The sequence below is a fragment of a genome, unplaced genomic scaffold, assembly GCF_019419815.1.
Source record: "Pyrus x bretschneideri cultivar Hongxiangsu unplaced genomic scaffold, Pyrus_bretschneideri_v1 Contig10, whole genome shotgun sequence".
Lineage (NCBI taxonomy): Eukaryota > Viridiplantae > Streptophyta > Magnoliopsida > Rosales > Rosaceae > Pyrus > Pyrus x bretschneideri.
Genome location: NW_025999391.1, coordinates 4,421,342 through 4,436,745, shown reverse-complemented (window position 1 = coordinate 4,436,745; position 15,404 = coordinate 4,421,342). Strand labels below are relative to the sequence as shown.

The 15,404-nt window shown below is 39.0% G+C and overlaps 4 protein-coding genes across 4 annotated transcripts; 2 read left to right on the top strand and 2 right to left on the bottom strand.

Annotated features, from left to right (window-relative positions):
- The first annotated feature begins 683 nt into the window (after positions 1 to 683).
- Positions 684 to 4,332, top strand: LOC103949567 (CDT1-like protein a, chloroplastic). The gene is made up of 7 exons (XM_009360684.2): positions 684 to 1,065; positions 1,182 to 1,301; positions 1,410 to 1,647; positions 1,992 to 3,035; positions 3,551 to 3,752; positions 3,837 to 3,933; positions 4,050 to 4,332. Exons 1-7 carry the CDS (start codon positions 785 to 787, stop codon positions 4,105 to 4,107), a joined length of 2,040 nt encoding a protein of 679 aa, XP_009358959.2. The 5' UTR covers positions 684 to 784; the 3' UTR covers positions 4,108 to 4,332.
- Positions 4,333 to 4,495: 163 nt separating this feature from the next.
- On the bottom strand, positions 4,496 to 7,605 carry LOC103949568 (dnaJ homolog subfamily C member 2). The gene is given in 3 exon segments (XM_009360685.3): positions 4,496 to 4,979; positions 4,982 to 6,929; positions 7,435 to 7,605. Coding segments are annotated over 2 exon segments (1,953 nt in total). The 5' UTR covers positions 6,813 to 6,929; positions 7,435 to 7,605; the 3' UTR covers positions 4,496 to 4,857.
- Positions 7,606 to 9,870: 2,265 nt separating this feature from the next.
- On the top strand, positions 9,871 to 12,718 carry LOC103949569 (poly(A)-specific ribonuclease PARN-like). The gene is made up of 8 exons (XM_009360687.3): positions 9,871 to 10,252; positions 10,332 to 10,462; positions 10,680 to 10,862; positions 10,966 to 11,078; positions 11,182 to 11,298; positions 11,384 to 11,498; positions 11,602 to 11,817; positions 12,016 to 12,718. Exons 1-8 carry the CDS (start codon positions 9,924 to 9,926, stop codon positions 12,657 to 12,659), a joined length of 1,848 nt encoding a protein of 615 aa, XP_009358962.2. The 5' UTR covers positions 9,871 to 9,923; the 3' UTR covers positions 12,660 to 12,718.
- LOC103949574 (F-box/FBD/LRR-repeat protein At1g13570) lies at positions 12,633 to 15,098 on the bottom strand. Its single transcript, XM_009360694.3, has 4 exons — positions 14,856 to 15,098; positions 13,622 to 14,452; positions 13,360 to 13,515; positions 12,633 to 13,214 (listed from the first exon to the last, which is right to left on the bottom strand). Exons 2-4 carry the CDS (start codon positions 14,411 to 14,413, stop codon positions 12,930 to 12,932), a joined length of 1,233 nt encoding a protein of 410 aa, XP_009358969.2. The 5' UTR covers positions 14,414 to 14,452; positions 14,856 to 15,098; the 3' UTR covers positions 12,633 to 12,929.
- Between the last annotated feature and the right edge of the window lie 306 nt (positions 15,099 to 15,404).

The following is a 15,404-nucleotide window of genomic DNA, read 5'->3' as shown; positions in this document are numbered from 1 at the left end:
GAGATAAACATTCCTATTCACTCCCTCTTTTGATACAGTGAATATCGAAAGAGCAGAGATAAGCATTCTTAAAAAGCCATTTTTTAAAAAAGAAAACTTAAAAAAAAAAGACTAGATTAGGCTAGAGTTTATCCCAATTGTGTCATGACTGGCCCACGAACGAGGTGCCGAATCTTTTGTATTTGATTTGGAGTGACTTTTTATTTCGTTGGAGAAGATACTTTATTTTAAAATGGCAAAAAGTATCCGAAAATTATGTTAATTAACATGGAAGTATATCAATTTACCTAACGTGAAAATTAAGAACAAAACCGTCATCTGAGTAGCAGTCACATATTAAGTATCATCCATGGTCGCATGAAACATTAACAAGCTTGAGTGGATTAGTAGATGTACAAATATATTTTTGCTACTAATGACACTGATTAAGTCGACTCAAAATCGACAGTTAAAGATCAATGAATCTCAGTATTTTGGGCCGCTTGTCCTGATGTTGGATTGGGCCTACTGAAGGCTCAAATAAAAGTGATCTCTTGCTTTGGAAGGTGAAATATATTCGACCAAAAATAGTAATAATAGTAGCCCAATAAACAAATAAGTGATCCAACGGATCTATTTCGCGGGAAGCAACGGGCATCTTTTCCCGCCACCAGGGAGCCCTATTAAATACCCTAAAACCCTAATTGGCGAGTGCTCTCTCTCCCTCCCTCTCTCTCTACTGTCACCCTCAAAATCTGTAATTTTTTGATCGACTCCAAATCCCATCTCTCTCTCTCTCTGTGCAATGAGTTCGTCAGAAACCCAAAGGACAGCTAAACCCAGTCTCTCTCTAACCTTCAAATCGGAGAAACCTCATTTAAACCCAAAGCTCCGAGTTGCAGAAATCGACTCACTGAGCTCCAAAACCCCTGAGAAGCCCCAACAGTTCCGTCACAAAAGCTTATGGGAGCCGACCCAGAAGCAGCCGGCGGCTCAGATCGGATCTGCGAGACGAAAGATAGATTCTTGGTCCGAGGAAAACCCGATTGAGACCCATTTTGGTGCCTCCGAGAAGCTACCGGAAAAGTAAGGCTCGTGAATTTCAGTTCTTTATTATGTGTTCGTAATTTTTTTTTTCTGACATTTTGGGTGGAATTTTGATTCATTATATTATTTTGGGGTTTTTTTTGTTGTCGTTGCAGGTATGAGATATTGAGCGAGTTTTTCGATTGCTTGGACGCTTCGATTCGGTTGTTGCGGTTGAGGGGCTTGATGCCAAGCTTTACCAATCTTCGCCCGAAAATTGAGTGTTTAACGGATAGGTACTGGAAGAGGTTTTCTATTTAATCTGTTGTTTGGTTTGGTAGGTTGCTGAAGAAATAAAATTAGGCAGTAAAAAGTGACTGATTTTTGTTTATCTGGGTTTTTAGGAGGTTTACAATTAGTCACTTGGCTCAGCTGAAGATTGTTTTACCTGAGGTAATTGAGATTACAAAAGTGCTTGTTAAGGATGAGAGAACCAGTGGTATGAAGCCGGATCTTCATGTCACCATGAATGTTGATGCAGTGGAAAACGATGACAAGTTGAAATCTGAAGGTGGTGGGCATATGCATTTGAGGCGAGCCTTCCGCCATCGGCTTGGAGACATTTCAAAATCCCATCCTGAGGTATACATCTTCTCATTTTCGGTGGAACACAACTAACATGGTTTGATTACTTTATATTCAATGTTATTTAATCTACTAGTAAGATTTGAGGTTAATGGAATCCCTTTTTACATTGGATGTTCTGAGCAATCTGTGAGATTTTCATCTGGAAAGCTATGAGTCACACAGAATTTATGAGATTATTAGGGTACTGGATTAAAAAGTTTGAGCTTATTCCTAATTACACTCTTTTCGAACAAGCTACTTCGCAGTTCAAGATTGTGTTTTATCAGTTCAACATTGTTTTTCTTGAACTAATTTTCGAATAAGCACCGGTCTGAAAATGGTTTATTATGTGCTTTCAGGGTTATGAAATTCCAGAAGAAACTCTGCCCCCACCATTCAATTTTGCAGAGCAACATATGCATCCAGATACAATTAAGTGTTCCTTATCATCACCTCTTGAGGCATTGACTGGTGCACATACAGTTGAGCAACCAGAAGCATCCAAAACCTACCTTCAAAGTGATGACGTTCCAGATGAAACACATCCAATGCCATCTGATCAATCAAAGGAGAATTTGAATTCAAACATAAGCGCAATTCCTGACCCGTCATTGCCCAATGAGACATCATTTGAAGCACCAGGAGAGCAGCTACCAGTAATAACAACTCATCTTCCTCATTCTTTTCAAAGGCACTTTTCTTTACCAGCCTTCCAAGGCCGAAATGTTTTAGTTCCAGAGTCAAATTTTAATATAGTTTGCTCCGTTGAGGAAGCTAGTGTTGTTGCTTCGTCATTTGAAACACTAGTGGAGCAGCAACCAGCAATAACATCTCATCTTCCTCAACCTTTTCGAAGGCACTTTTCTCAGCCATCCTTTCAAGCTCGAAATATTTCACTTCCAGAGTCAAATGTCAATGTAGTTTGCTCTGTTGAGGAAGCTAGTACTGCTGTTTCGTTGAGTGGCCAAGTGCCTGCAACTCCAACCAAAGAGACAAGCCCCATTGAAAGCGACGATGGTTTACCCACAAAATGTGCTAGCATTCTGTCCACTCCAAAACTTGCTTCAACTCCAGTCAAAGAGATAGGCCCCATAGAAAATGATGATGATTTCACCATAGAAGGTGCTAGTATTCAGTCCACTCCAGCAAAGCTTGCTTCAACTCCTGCTAGATTGATGTCTGCCACACCAGCATTGCGCCCGCCAAAACGCTGTTATATGAGCCCAGATGACAATTATACTAACTCTCCAGAAAAGATGGTTAGGTATCCTCCACGCTCCAGGTCGCTGAAATTTGACACTCCTGTGAAGAATAAAATGGTCAAGGATGAAGTACTTGATATGGACAATGCATCAATTGATAATGACTTTTCTCATATTCCTCCGGAGGATCTTTTGAAATTGGTATGTCATGTCTTCTATTTCAATAGTTCTATAAAAGTTGTTGGAGCTTACTTCAATCATCTGCACAAAATTTCATCTAATTGTGACAACATTTTGTCTACTTATTTACGAAAGCTTTATGAAACTGACTTTAGCTTAAGTGGTGTACCATAATATTACTAACTGCATCCAGCCCACGTCGTGGTTTTTGTGCAACCCTTTTTTCCACAATCTATGGTATTCTGCAGAAAGAAGATCGTATGGCACCCTTAGATATCAACATCGTAAAATCTTTTTAGTTTTAGTTTGAGTAACAATATGATTTGTTCAACATAGGTGTATACAATTGTGCTCGAGGTTAGTCTTGAAAATTTTTAGAACCATTTTTCAACTTACGGTTGAAACTTTTACGTTGTTGAAAATCAATCTCAGTATCAATCTTTAAGGCTTTGCTTCATTCAACACTGCTTTACATCTACTTGGACTTGAATATAATGAACAACATTTTTGAGAAGTATCCATTTATCTTTCTACAGCTCAAGGATGAAGAGAGGACGGCAGTAGAGGAGCAAATTCCCGCCATTTCACAAGCAAAGAGGGATAAACAGATGATTTCCGGCCTACCTAAACTCTTCGACATGATCCATTTCCTATTTCAGTCTATGAACCGTTCTGCCATCACAAAAGAGGAGCTTGTACACAAGCTAATTTGGAATAACTTAGATTTTACCGATACAAGTAAGCCATTGTATAAAGTAGATGATTTCCTATTACGATTCACGAAAGCTCCTGGTGAACCTAACTCCTCTATTCTCTTCACAGATGAAGTTGAAGAGCAGCTTACCTTGCTGCTAGATCTGGTTCCAGAATGGATTTCTGAAGAAAAGTTGGAATCCGGAGGAGATTTGCTTTTGATCCAGTGAGTTTTATCTAGTCCCAAACAGAAATTATGCGTTATGTAAATGAATACTGCCTTGGGTTAAACGAAAAACTTAATCAAATTGTTTGATGTAAATTTGATCTCTGTTCTTGCAGCATTAACAAAATGTCAAATCCAGGTTCAATACGGGCACAGCTCGAAGCAGCAAACTAGCAAAGTAATCTGAACAGTGCTAGGGTTTCTGAAGGTTGCTGTAAAATAAAGACGGTGCACGATTTCCCGTCTTATTAAGCATCTTGGAATGTTAATGTTTTAATTAATTAGTTGTTCATGTAAGTATAGCCCATCTGCGTGGCTAATCTGTAGTTAGTATGTAGGCTTTTGTCAAGAATGTAATTTAACAAGAAAAATTATGGAATTATCTAATTTTGTTCTCCAGTTTCTAGGGTTTCTTTCTTCCAGCAGCATAGAAAATGCTTTGATTGCAAGCTGATTGAATGTGCAAGTAATTTTTCGGTACAAAAAATCTCCATTTGCACCTATGTTCAAATCATAGGCACGTTAGAAATTAACAAGATTTGAGTTGAAAGTAAAATATAAATTTGGCTATCAAATAGGATTATATTCCATCTACTAATGAGATTTAACAGGATCCCTACCACAAAAACATCGTACTAAACCCAACATTAATCAATATCCTCTTCCTATTTCCATGCACCTGCTGACCTTTCACAGATCTCTCAGTGCAGTGAATCCCCGATACAGCGAAACGAAAAACATGATCTGAAAAACGATACAAAATATAATGGCTCTTCGAAAGTAGCTAAAGACCTGTATGGCTCTACCAAAATCCATAGAAACTGAATCTTTACCTAGAAAGAATTAGAAATGTAAGATAGATGCTCAGAACCATCTTCTCAAGCACCTTACTAATCTTAGGCAATATTAGAAAACTGCGGCAAATTAAGCAGTACTCTTCTTGTTTCTAAAGCTTTCCTTCATCAACGCAAATTTCTTCTTGCATTGAACCACAGACTTCCCTGGAACAGCAGCAGCAACTCGCTCCCATCGCTGAGTGGCATCCTTGGAAAGGTTTTCAGAGCCTGAACCAGTGCTCTTTCGTGTACAGCAGACCATACATCTTGCTCGGAACCTGACGATAATCCATTTTCAACAATCGGATCTATAGGAGTTTGGTCTTTTGCACTTCCGCTTGACGACTCTCCCGATTCATCTGTCTTCACGGCAGGTGTTTCTGTGGGCTGAGGAGTCCGTACCCCTTCTACTTCGACTCTAGTTGTAAGTGGAGAAGCAATAGATGGTGAGGGTTTCCTCTTTTCAAGAAAAGAATCAAAAGCTTTGCTAGAATCAGGTTTCTGGAGGAGGACTGTTTTGGTTGCCTTCAAAATTTCTTCAACAGATCGTCCAGTACCAATATAATCAGAAACAACCCCCCACCTCCGAGACGTTCCTTTTGGAAATTTTACCATTCCTTTTCTCAAAAGCTCAATTTCTTCTTTGCTCCAAGGTTTCTCTTCCTTCTTCTCATAGCTGCCTAACTGAACAGTACCTTTAGTCTCCACGGAACCATTCTGTTGTTGAGTTTTCTTCTCTTCTTCTTTCTTATCCACCAAATCGTTTTTATATCCACATGCATCTCTAAGAACCTCTGCTCTCTCCACCCCCTCTTTGCCCTCCATCTTCTCACATATACTCCTAAGCTGCTCGGTACCAAGAGACGAACAGAGACTTTCCACATCATCCTCAGAAAGATTAAGCAAACGCTTTGAAGTAACAGGCCCTGAAACTGTTCGAAGGCGAGCTTTTTCTTTGCGCAGGAGTTTCTTCTCTTTCTCTTTCAACTTCTTCTGCTGTAAAGCTGTTTCTGCAGCTTGTTTGGCCTCCTCTTCTTTCCGTTTACTCTCCTCTTCTGCAGCCCTGGCTGCTTCCTCCTCCTGTAATTTCTTGGCCAGATATTTGGCCTCTTTTTTCCTCTGCTTCTCAGCTTTCTCTGCTTCCTTTCTCCTCAGTATTCTTGGGTCTCTTTTATATGCATTGTCAACAAGAGTACGAATTCGTGCATACTCCTCCTTCCTAGCCTTTTCTGAAAGTTTTGAATTCTGCCTCTCCATCCATCTCTTATGATCACGAGACTCCGCTTGCTCAAGATCAAACTCATCAGTATGTGGAAACTCTCTCCAACTCTTGAAGGTGTACCAGAAGTCATAGAAATTATCTACTTCCTTCAGTGGAGTACTCTCATCACCTAAAAATGGGATTGGTTGGCTAACTGACCACCGCCCATTCCTCATAAAAGCAGGACTGAACACTCTGAAGAAGTCCTGTGGGGCACATTCAGCGGGGATCTCATCATCAAACTCATCAGTGGAGTCATAGATTCTTCTCTTCACAGGATCAATTAAAGCCTCGTACGCTTCTTGGATGGACTTGAAGTGGCTCTCTATCTCGTCCTTCTTTGTTTGTTTTGCAGCTTCAGTTACCTCATTGAGAAGAAGAGCAGCCTGTTTGTCAGGATGATATTTCAGGGCAGTCTCACGATAGCTTTTTCTTATTTGCTCCTCAGTGGCAAGGTATCTTAAATGGCTCAAACCTAAGAGTGCATAGTGATCTTGTTCTTTGCCTTCGCCACCAGATTTCTTCTTACCTTTGCTGCTGCTGTACGAATCAAATGATGGTATAGAAGTCTGTTCCTTGTTATTAACCACCTTCTCATCTTCAACTTCTTTCTCTTCCTCCACACAACCACGTAGCTTCAGAGCCACAGCATGGAATGAATGCCCGGCTGGTTCACGATTCAATGCCTTGACAGGAAGGCAGTTGGAAGAAGCATACAGTGGTTGACCATCTACCAATTCTTGGGAGTACGAAATAAGGCGAAACTTGCTTTGGACAGGCATGATGATTATAACAAACCCACAGTACCAATAACCAGATAAATCGGCAAATTTAGTGCCCAAGAAAAAGCTCCACTGCACTTCAAAACCCTCTTAATATGAATGCACACAATCCCCACACTGCACTATCAAACAAAGCAAAAATCAATCCGATTATCTCCGATACCGAAAGATGCAAAATAACTAGGATACACAAACAACTTCACATGTATGGAGCAATCAACACATACACACCAGCATTATAAAAAATAAAAAAAAAAAAACCAACAAAACTAACTCTAATCACATAAACCTCAATATTTAAAAAATAAACAAATAAAATTCAAAGCAAAGAAACAAAATTTAATCACATAAACCTCAAAATTTGTTTCATAATTAAAATAATTCCCAATTAACAACATAAAACTATTCATTTTTTATAACATGCACTCATTTATTACCGTATCAACCAAAACTAAATTAAAAAATAATGAATAAAAACCAGAAACATTTCCATTTCATATCCGATTGCAGCAAAAGATTGCTGCTTTGAACGAGCAATACAAATAAAATAAATTAAAATAAAATAGAAAACGATTCAGCAGAAAAATAAATTAAACGGCGGCTGTGGAGAAAAATCTCAAACCTCGATGAGAGCAGATGAAGGCGATGAGGGTTTAACAGAGGGTTTGACGGATGAGGTGACAGAGGAGGTCGATGAGTGTTTTGAGCGATGATCGAAGGTCCGCCGGATTTATAGTTGGAGACGCAGTCGCTCGGCTCGTTGTGGTTGCTGGTGGTTTCACCTATATAAAGGTTCCACTCCAAAATGCCCTAATCAATTGCAATTGGGGGGCGATGGCTCGCGATCTGCAACGACCACGTGTCACGTGACTTTGGTTCATGTATTACCTGATAATACTGGGCCACTGCTCGGTTTATTGGCCCAAATATTTGTTATGTTTGGGCTTAAATAGAAAAACCAACGACAAGTCGTAAGCGCAATTTGGTAATTGAAGATTGAAAAATCAAGAGATATTTGTCGATTTTCTTCCACAAACTTGTAAGAAGCTGCCAGTTTCTTTCATGAACATTATTTTTAGTCAATTATCCCTCTGAATTTTCATAAGTGGTCAATTTCTCTTTTGCCGTTTAGATTTTAAATTTTTTTCATCGAAATTTCATTCATCTTGGTCATGTGCACGACACAAGGCAATTTTTTGAGGTAAAAAATGTAAGTGTATTCCTATTTGGGCTTGAAATAAAGGCTTAGACTGAGAAAGAATAACATGAATTGAAATGCCATGATTCTCGACCTAGTAATCGTTGCTCAGGCTAGTTGGCTCTCAGCCCAAAAGCGTGCTAATTTGATCGAGTCCCTGTAGGAGTAAGACTATTAAAGGATCAGGCTCAGGCACGGTTTGGTCGAGTTCTAAATGAATTAAAATTGTTGAAGATCATGATGGATTCTGACAAGATTCAAATTATTCTAAGGATCATAACTTATTTTGGTCAGATAAGGATGAATCAAGTGCAAAAAGGGATTAGGTTCAGAATCCTGGTTTAACTCAAAGAGGTGGAGACTGGGTAGAGATTAAGTTTCGGCTAAAGAATGGATTATGGGGACAAATAGAGAATATCCAGGTAAATGCCAAGTAAGCATAGTCCTATCAAGTATTTACCTCGGTAGAGGTTTTGCAACGTGAAAAGCCCCTACAAGCTTTAACTTAACAAGCAACTCAAAAATGCTCTACGCTTAAGCCCTTGCTTTGTTCAAAACCTTTCTCACAACCCTGTTTATCTTAACAGATTCATCAACACATCTTTAGTTTGGATAAGTAAATAGTTGGCAACTCGTGACATCTTCATTTTAGATAAGTAAACAACACTAGAACCGTAAAATTAGGCAATTTAGAAGCATCTTTAGTTTAGACAAGTAAACAGTACTGCTTCTAATTAGTTAATTATCTATGCAATGTCTCAGTCGGTAAAGAATTCTCAATTATTTAGTCCAAAGAGGTAACTTCATTAGCTTCTTAGCGAAGTCGAGTATTCTATGATCTGTTACTCTCAGGTGCACTTCGTACTTCAGCATTCAGATGGCCGAATCACGTTCACCACAAAGACATTTTTTTGAGTATCTTTACCTGTAGAATTTGATACCGATTTGACACACTTATATTTTTACCAATATAGTTGAAGTAGCAAAACTTAGTGCAGAAGATCTTTGAACTTCGCAGTGAATTAAGCAACCTTGTCTTTAGGTTCTAGAACCCTAGGCTGTGAGACGTCCCTTCCTCAGCCTATAGTTGCTTAGGTGCATAAGTTAGTAGTGCATTCGACACCACCACAACATCTATTATACTCGCCTGACTGAGCTCGGTCATGAGTTGGCATGCTCACATTTATAAGAATGATGTAATTAGCTCAATAGTTACTCGATCTACGTACCACGCAGGCTTTGCAACTATTAGAATCGACAATTCCTAATGTAGACAACAATTTTTTTTTTTCTTCTTCTTTTCCTCTAGTTCACTCTTGTCTACTTTTTGTTTGAATTTTATCCCTAATTTAGACAACAATGAATCTTCTTCATGATCTTGCTTTTTCAACAACATGTTGGGGTTGTGATGTCATTTCATTATTCTTTTTTGTGACTTGATTCATATGATCATCTCGATTAACTTATCTCAATCCAAGACCCAAATACAAATAATTAATATGCTGTTATATATTATCGGATGGAATTAACCTCTATCCATATCCAAACTCATTTGTAATCAGATAATCAGATTGAAAACCACAATCCATATTATATTAATTACATCTAGTTGAATTGAATTCGGGTTGAAATTCGATGTATCTACATGTCTACTATCTACATGAAACAATCTAAGTCTAAAATCATAAGAAGATAGTCACTTAATACTATGGTCTAGTGCTGGCCTATTGTGAGATTTAATTCACTCTTTCAGTCATTTAATGTAGATAATATAGTTTGGCAAAAAAAAAAAAAAAAAAAAATCACATGGAGAGGAAAGCAACGACAAGTCGTAAGCCTATTGTTCGGCGACTGAAAATTGAAAAACGCATATACAGGTAGCGGCTGAGTTCAAGCTGGAGATAAGCTAAACCATGGCGTCTCTGACTCCGTTTATACGGCGCCGTTTCCTCTGCAGCAGCACCACCACCAATGTCTCGAAGAAATGGGCCGTGAAGGAAGTGACGAAGTCCAATTTTTCCGAGTCCCTGGTGGAGTTCAAGGACCACCTGTCCAGCTCCGACTTCGTGGCCGTCTCGCTGCAGAAAACGGGGTCATATCGTGCGCCGTGGCACCGCCCTCAGCCCTTCGACACCGCCGACACGTCGTATTGCAAGGCCAAGTACGCCGCTGAGCGCTTCCAACTCCTCCAGTTCGCCGCCTGCCCTTTCACTCTCAGAGCCTCCAAGCTTACTCCTTACCCGTCCGTACGCTTTCACTATACCTATACATACACATATATAGAATGGAATTTGATGATGGGTTTGTTGATTTTGGTGCAGATACAACTTTGTCTTGTTCCCAAGGGATGAATTGAAGATGGGGATGCCAACTTATAGCTTTTCAGTTCAAGCATCACATTTGACTTCCATGGCGGATGAAGGTTTTGATTTCAATGCCTGCATATATAATGGTAAGCCTCCCCAGTCAAGTTTTGATATTTCATTTTACTCCCTAATTTCTTGTGGAATATGATTTTACCCAAATGAATATTTTTACGAAAACTGGAATAGAAATTACGAAAACTAAGAACTCTGGTTCGATGCATTGGTGAAAGTGTACCATTTGGGATATTGCAAGTCTGTAACTTTGCTGTTGTATTGAGATTTTGTGTTTTTGTAATGAGACAGGTATTTCATACTTGTCTAGAGCACAAGAATCTGCGGCTAAAGCTCGGATAGGGAATCCGACTACCAGCAGCTATGTAATGAGCTCTTCTTCGACCCCTACTGTTGCTGATACGGTTTTTGTTGAAAGAATTAAATCGCGAGTTAAGCATTGGAAAAGTGCATGTAAAAACACAAAGAAAGATAGTAAGAACAGAAAAAGGGTTCTAGATTCTACTTACATCCCCTATATTTCGTTCGATTTTGTTATATTTTCGGTTAAAAAGTGTTTTGGCTTTCCATTTTGCAGATGCTCTGCTGAGTTCCTTGAGAAAAATTGTAATGGGAAGTGAAATTTACGGAACAAGACCCTGCATGAATCTAGATGTTTGCAGTGAACGTCAAGTGCAGCTTGCTCTGGAGGTATGTATGTTGACCCGTTGTTGTTTTTAATCCTTTTTTCTGGTGCCGGTATATTTAATCAGATTTTATCTGATCAAATGATTATTTTTTTCATTGGTTGCAGATGTTGAAAGAGTTCTCTGATGAACTTGTTCCTTTAATAATCCCAGCAAGGGGCGGAGGAACTCAGGCTGTTCGTGTTGTTTTGACAAGTTCTACCGCGGACAAGGACTTGTTTGAGGTAGTGACGTGATTTTCAAGTCTTTCTATTTTGCATTATCAGGCTTTTTGTAACGCAACATTTGGCTTGAATGTTTTACTTACAGAGAGAGCTCCAAAACCTTGAGGAGGAACAAAACAAGAGAGTTCGTGGATTTCGAGAGGTGATCGATTTGATTTCTGCTTCACAGAAACCTGTTGTCTCCCACAATTCCCTGAACGGTGTATCTCTGTTTAATAAATATCTATGAGTTTTAATGCCCTTGACTTGGCTTCTGTTCTTTTTCTAGTTTCTCAACTTACTGTTTAATTTTTCTTTATGCAGATTTCACAGTTATTCATTCAGAGTTTCTCTCTCCCCTCCCGACTAATGTAGATGAGTTCATGGGTTCCTTGCACTCGGTTTTTACCCACATACTTGATGTCACCCATCTGATGAAGAATATTGGTCCTCTAAGAAAGATGACCAATATTTCTGCAGCTATTTCGTACTTGAATAATCATTACTTCGCACCCATTGATATGGAAATTTTGCCCCAAGGTATCGATATTACCCTTAGTTTTTGCGTAATACAGTTGAATAGAGTGCAGTAATTCACATATTTGTTGCTCTTGTGGGTTTTACATGGTTTTCCTGTGATTTCTTGTGTTGATTACTGTCCGTTATGCCATTTTTTTACTTCAGAGCAAACCTAACTTCTTCTCTTACCATACTCAATGTTTGGGTTGTCATCTACAGAAAGTGAAGGCAACATTCATAGGCATAATGTGGTGAAGATGTGCTATTTGTTTGCAAAGCTCTGCTCCATTCTGAAAATTTCCGACAACTCTATGGTATTTAACAAGGCATTGTTGGCTCCAGCCATCGAAGAGTACACAAACATTTCCAATCCATGTTCTGACAGCCCCCAAGAATCAACCAATGAGGATATCAGAGTCTGGACAAAGAATATGAGAAAGGTCAGCTGTGATCAATTGGTATTTTTATGGGGATTCAGGAGTGGGATGACTGCAGGGATGATCAAGAGCTTGTTGTGCAAGTCACATGCCGTCTTCTCTGAAGAATTTGATGTTCGGTTAGTGGACAAGAGCTGTGCCATTGTTGTTTTCTGGCGACATGGTTTATCTGAAACTTTTTTGGATGCCATGAGCCGTGAAGAGATTTGTGACTCTTTAATGGAGATCGCTTCGGAGGGCATAAGAGCATCAAGTTACGAAACTTACAAGAGAGTCTGCAGGTTAGGCTTATGGGAGGCAGATTTAGCGGAGTCCCTAGACAAAGCCTTGGAAGACTTGGACTACCTTGCGGAAGTTAATTCAGCAACAAATTCTAAAGAAATTTATTGGTCTAGCAACTCAGCGATAAATTTTGATGACTTGTAATAATTAAAACTCCATATGTTAGAAATGAGATCAATTTTGTTCTAAAACCCGTTGTACAACCGAGAATTGTTGTCGTGCTATCCCAAAATTGATGCCCATGTACTTTCTTCTAGTTTGGTTGCGTGCGTAACAGATAATTGTACATAGTAAGACACACAGACATTGTTCAGAGACACATAACAGATAATCGTACCAAACTATCAAAACCCGCATTCAGTTTCTGCCGGCAAGTCCTCATATCGTATCTGCCAAACATGTTTCATTGATGAATCAAGGGTCTAAGTAGATTATCTCTGCATTCGCCGAGACACGCTTAAACTGGAGCAAGTTTTGGAGCAACATTTTTACTTGAAAATTATTAGCAGCAGCAGGCTTCACAGTCATCTTCTCAAGCACAGGTGAACTTGAAAGCAAAAACCTGATGAAATCTAGTTCAGCTTTGACACCAAAGATGCCAGTTATTTTGACAATTCGCAGTTGGGTCAATTGGCAATTCTGGTTGTTGTCTAACCCATAGTTCACTTCTCCCACAACAGCCTGGTACTCATTCCGGGCCTGCACAAGTCTATATCATCAGATGCCTGAACATCACATAAAACAGCACTCTAAACAGTAAAATACAATTAGTGTAGAGAGTTGGGTTGCCATTCTTAATTGAACACCAGGATATGCACGCATCAACATAATACAATAAACTCACCCAAATTTCAAGTTCCTTTAGAGCAGGGAAGCTTCTCAGAAGACATAAAACAGTTAAAATCTCCTTCGGATCGTTGAAGCTTAAATCTATAGAGAAAAAATTCAGATACAGACACGGTTGAGGTAGATTTCCTGGCAAGACTCCGACAGCCAAATACTGGAACAGAAAGGTTCAGAAAACAGGAGAATGAAATTACAGTCAAATTCTGATTGCCACAAAATCTGATTATTGACTGAAAGAATGAAGCCACAAAATCCATTACCTTTAAAAAGTTAGATTTGACACGAAGACATCGAATGCGAGGCAGATGAACAAAAAAATTGAGCAAATTCCTACAACTTCCAGCAGTCTGTCTTTGGTCATTTGCAACATTAGCAGTCAAATTAATGTGAACTTCGGCCAGTTTTAAGGTTTTCACAAGACTAACATCCTCAAGCACGCCTGTAAAATGAACATATTTGAGATTCGGTGCATCAATCTTGAACTGGGTTAATCCATCACAGCGCCACAATGTTAATCTCTCAAGAAGAGGACAGCAGACAATCAGATTCTCAAACCCATCTTGGTCCAAGGTAACATTAACAAGACCACAAATCTTCAAACTCCTGAATCCTTGAAATTTGGATGGAGGTTGTAGCAAACAATTATATAACGCTAAATAAATGAGATCTTGACAAGAAAACAAACATGAAGGCATCTTGTAGCGATGCCCACTACACTTGATATTAAGCAACAACTCTTTGATAGAGTTTCTTGACAGATGAAGAATCCATCGATCAATATCTCTACCGACTTGAGGTTGGGAATGAGTGATCCTGAACCTGTGTATGGGGCTAATGTGACCCAAGAGTACATGATCAACAACGCCTGCAAAGGTTTTGGGGTTTTGATCTGAGGTGCACCGTTCATCAAACAAAAGATCAGTAAGCATAGCCGATTTGTTCCTCCATTTGCTTGATAATACACTTGTTCTAACTGCCTCCCTAATTGGCAAATGTGACAAAATTTTGTTTATAACGTCACTTGGTAAGTTGCTAATTCTGTCCAACTCCATTGACACTTTCTAACGGGACTTGGGCGAACACAAACACACCTGTATTATACAAAAAAAATAAAAAATAAAAAATAAAAAAAATAAAAAAAACAACAACAACAACAACAAAACTATCTCTAATCACATAAACCTCAATATTTAAAAATAAATAAATCCAATGCAAAGAAACGAACTTTAATCACATAAACCTCAAAGTTTGTCTCCTAATTAAAATACTTCCCAATTAACAACATTAAACTATTCATTTGTTATATTATGCACTCATTTATGACTGTATCAAGCAAAATTAAATTAAAAAATAGTAAATGAAAACCAGAAACATTTCCATTTCATGTTCGATTGCAGCTTTAAACGAGCAATAAAATAAATAAATAAATAAATAAAAAAACCATTTAGCAAAAAAAATAAAAATAAACGGCGACTGTGGAGAAAAGTCTCGAACCTCGATGAGAGCAGATGAAGCCGACGAGGGTTTAACGGAGGTTTTGACGGTTGAGGTAACGGAGGAGGTCGATGAGTGTTTTGAGCGACGATCGAAGGTCTGCCGGATTTATAGATGGAGACGCAGTCGCTCGGCTCGTTGTGAATTTTGGAGCTTCCAATCCAAAATGGCCTAATTGTTGTAAATAAGTGGATGCCCACTCAAAAGAAGGGATTGGATTCTTTCCCCTTTTTTCTTTCCTTCCTTTCCTTATTTTCTATTTTCTATATGAACATCACGATTAAGCCATGTTAATATTTTATATAAATTTTTTTATAACAAAAGAAAGATAAAATAAAAAAATGTGAGAGAAAGGGTTAAAAAGGGATGAAAAGAGGAAGGGAGAGAATCTTAGTCCCTAAGATCAAGTCCACCTTTGTGGACTGCTCGGAGGAAGGTGGACCAAACAGGGCTCCATAGTCTGGCAAAAGCACTCCAGCGTTAGGAGCCCAAGTGACTGGCCAAGCCCGAGCAAGAGGCTTGTGAGGAATTGCCAGCCTGCGAGCCTGA

What these genes read in the sequence shown, in the direction of transcription:
- LOC103949567 (XM_009360684.2), top strand. Translation starts at nt 785, where the DNA reads ATGAGTTCGTCAGAAACCCAAAGGACAGCTAAACCCAGTCTCTCTCTA. An exon ending in TTTCAAAATCCCATCCTGAG is followed by an intron (nt 1,648 to 1,991) that starts GTATACATCTTC and finishes ATGTGCTTTCAG; the next exon opens with GGTTATGAAATTCCAGAAGA. An exon ending in CTTAGATTTTACCGATACAA is followed by an intron (nt 3,753 to 3,836) that starts GTAAGCCATTGT and finishes TTCTCTTCACAG; the next exon opens with ATGAAGTTGAAGAGCAGCTT.
- LOC103949569 (XM_009360687.3), top strand. Translation starts at nt 9,924, where the DNA reads ATGGCGTCTCTGACTCCGTTTATACGGCGCCGTTTCCTCTGCAGCAGC. An exon ending in TCCAAGCTTACTCCTTACCC is followed by an intron (nt 10,253 to 10,331) that starts GTCCGTACGCTT and finishes ATTTTGGTGCAG; the next exon opens with ATACAACTTTGTCTTGTTCC. An exon ending in CTCCCACAATTCCCTGAACG is followed by an intron (nt 11,499 to 11,601) that starts GTGTATCTCTGT and finishes TTCTTTATGCAG; the next exon opens with ATTTCACAGTTATTCATTCA.
- LOC103949574 (XM_009360694.3), bottom strand. Translation starts at nt 14,413, where the DNA reads ATGGAGTTGGACAGAATTAGCAACTTACCAAGTGACGTTATAAACAAA. An exon ending in TCAAATCTAACTTTTTAAAG is followed by an intron (nt 13,516 to 13,621) that starts GTAATGGATTTT and finishes TTTCTGTTCCAG; the next exon opens with TATTTGGCTGTCGGAGTCTT. An exon ending in TAAAGGAACTTGAAATTTGG is followed by an intron (nt 13,215 to 13,359) that starts GTGAGTTTATTG and finishes AGACTTGTGCAG; the next exon opens with GCCCGGAATGAGTACCAGGC.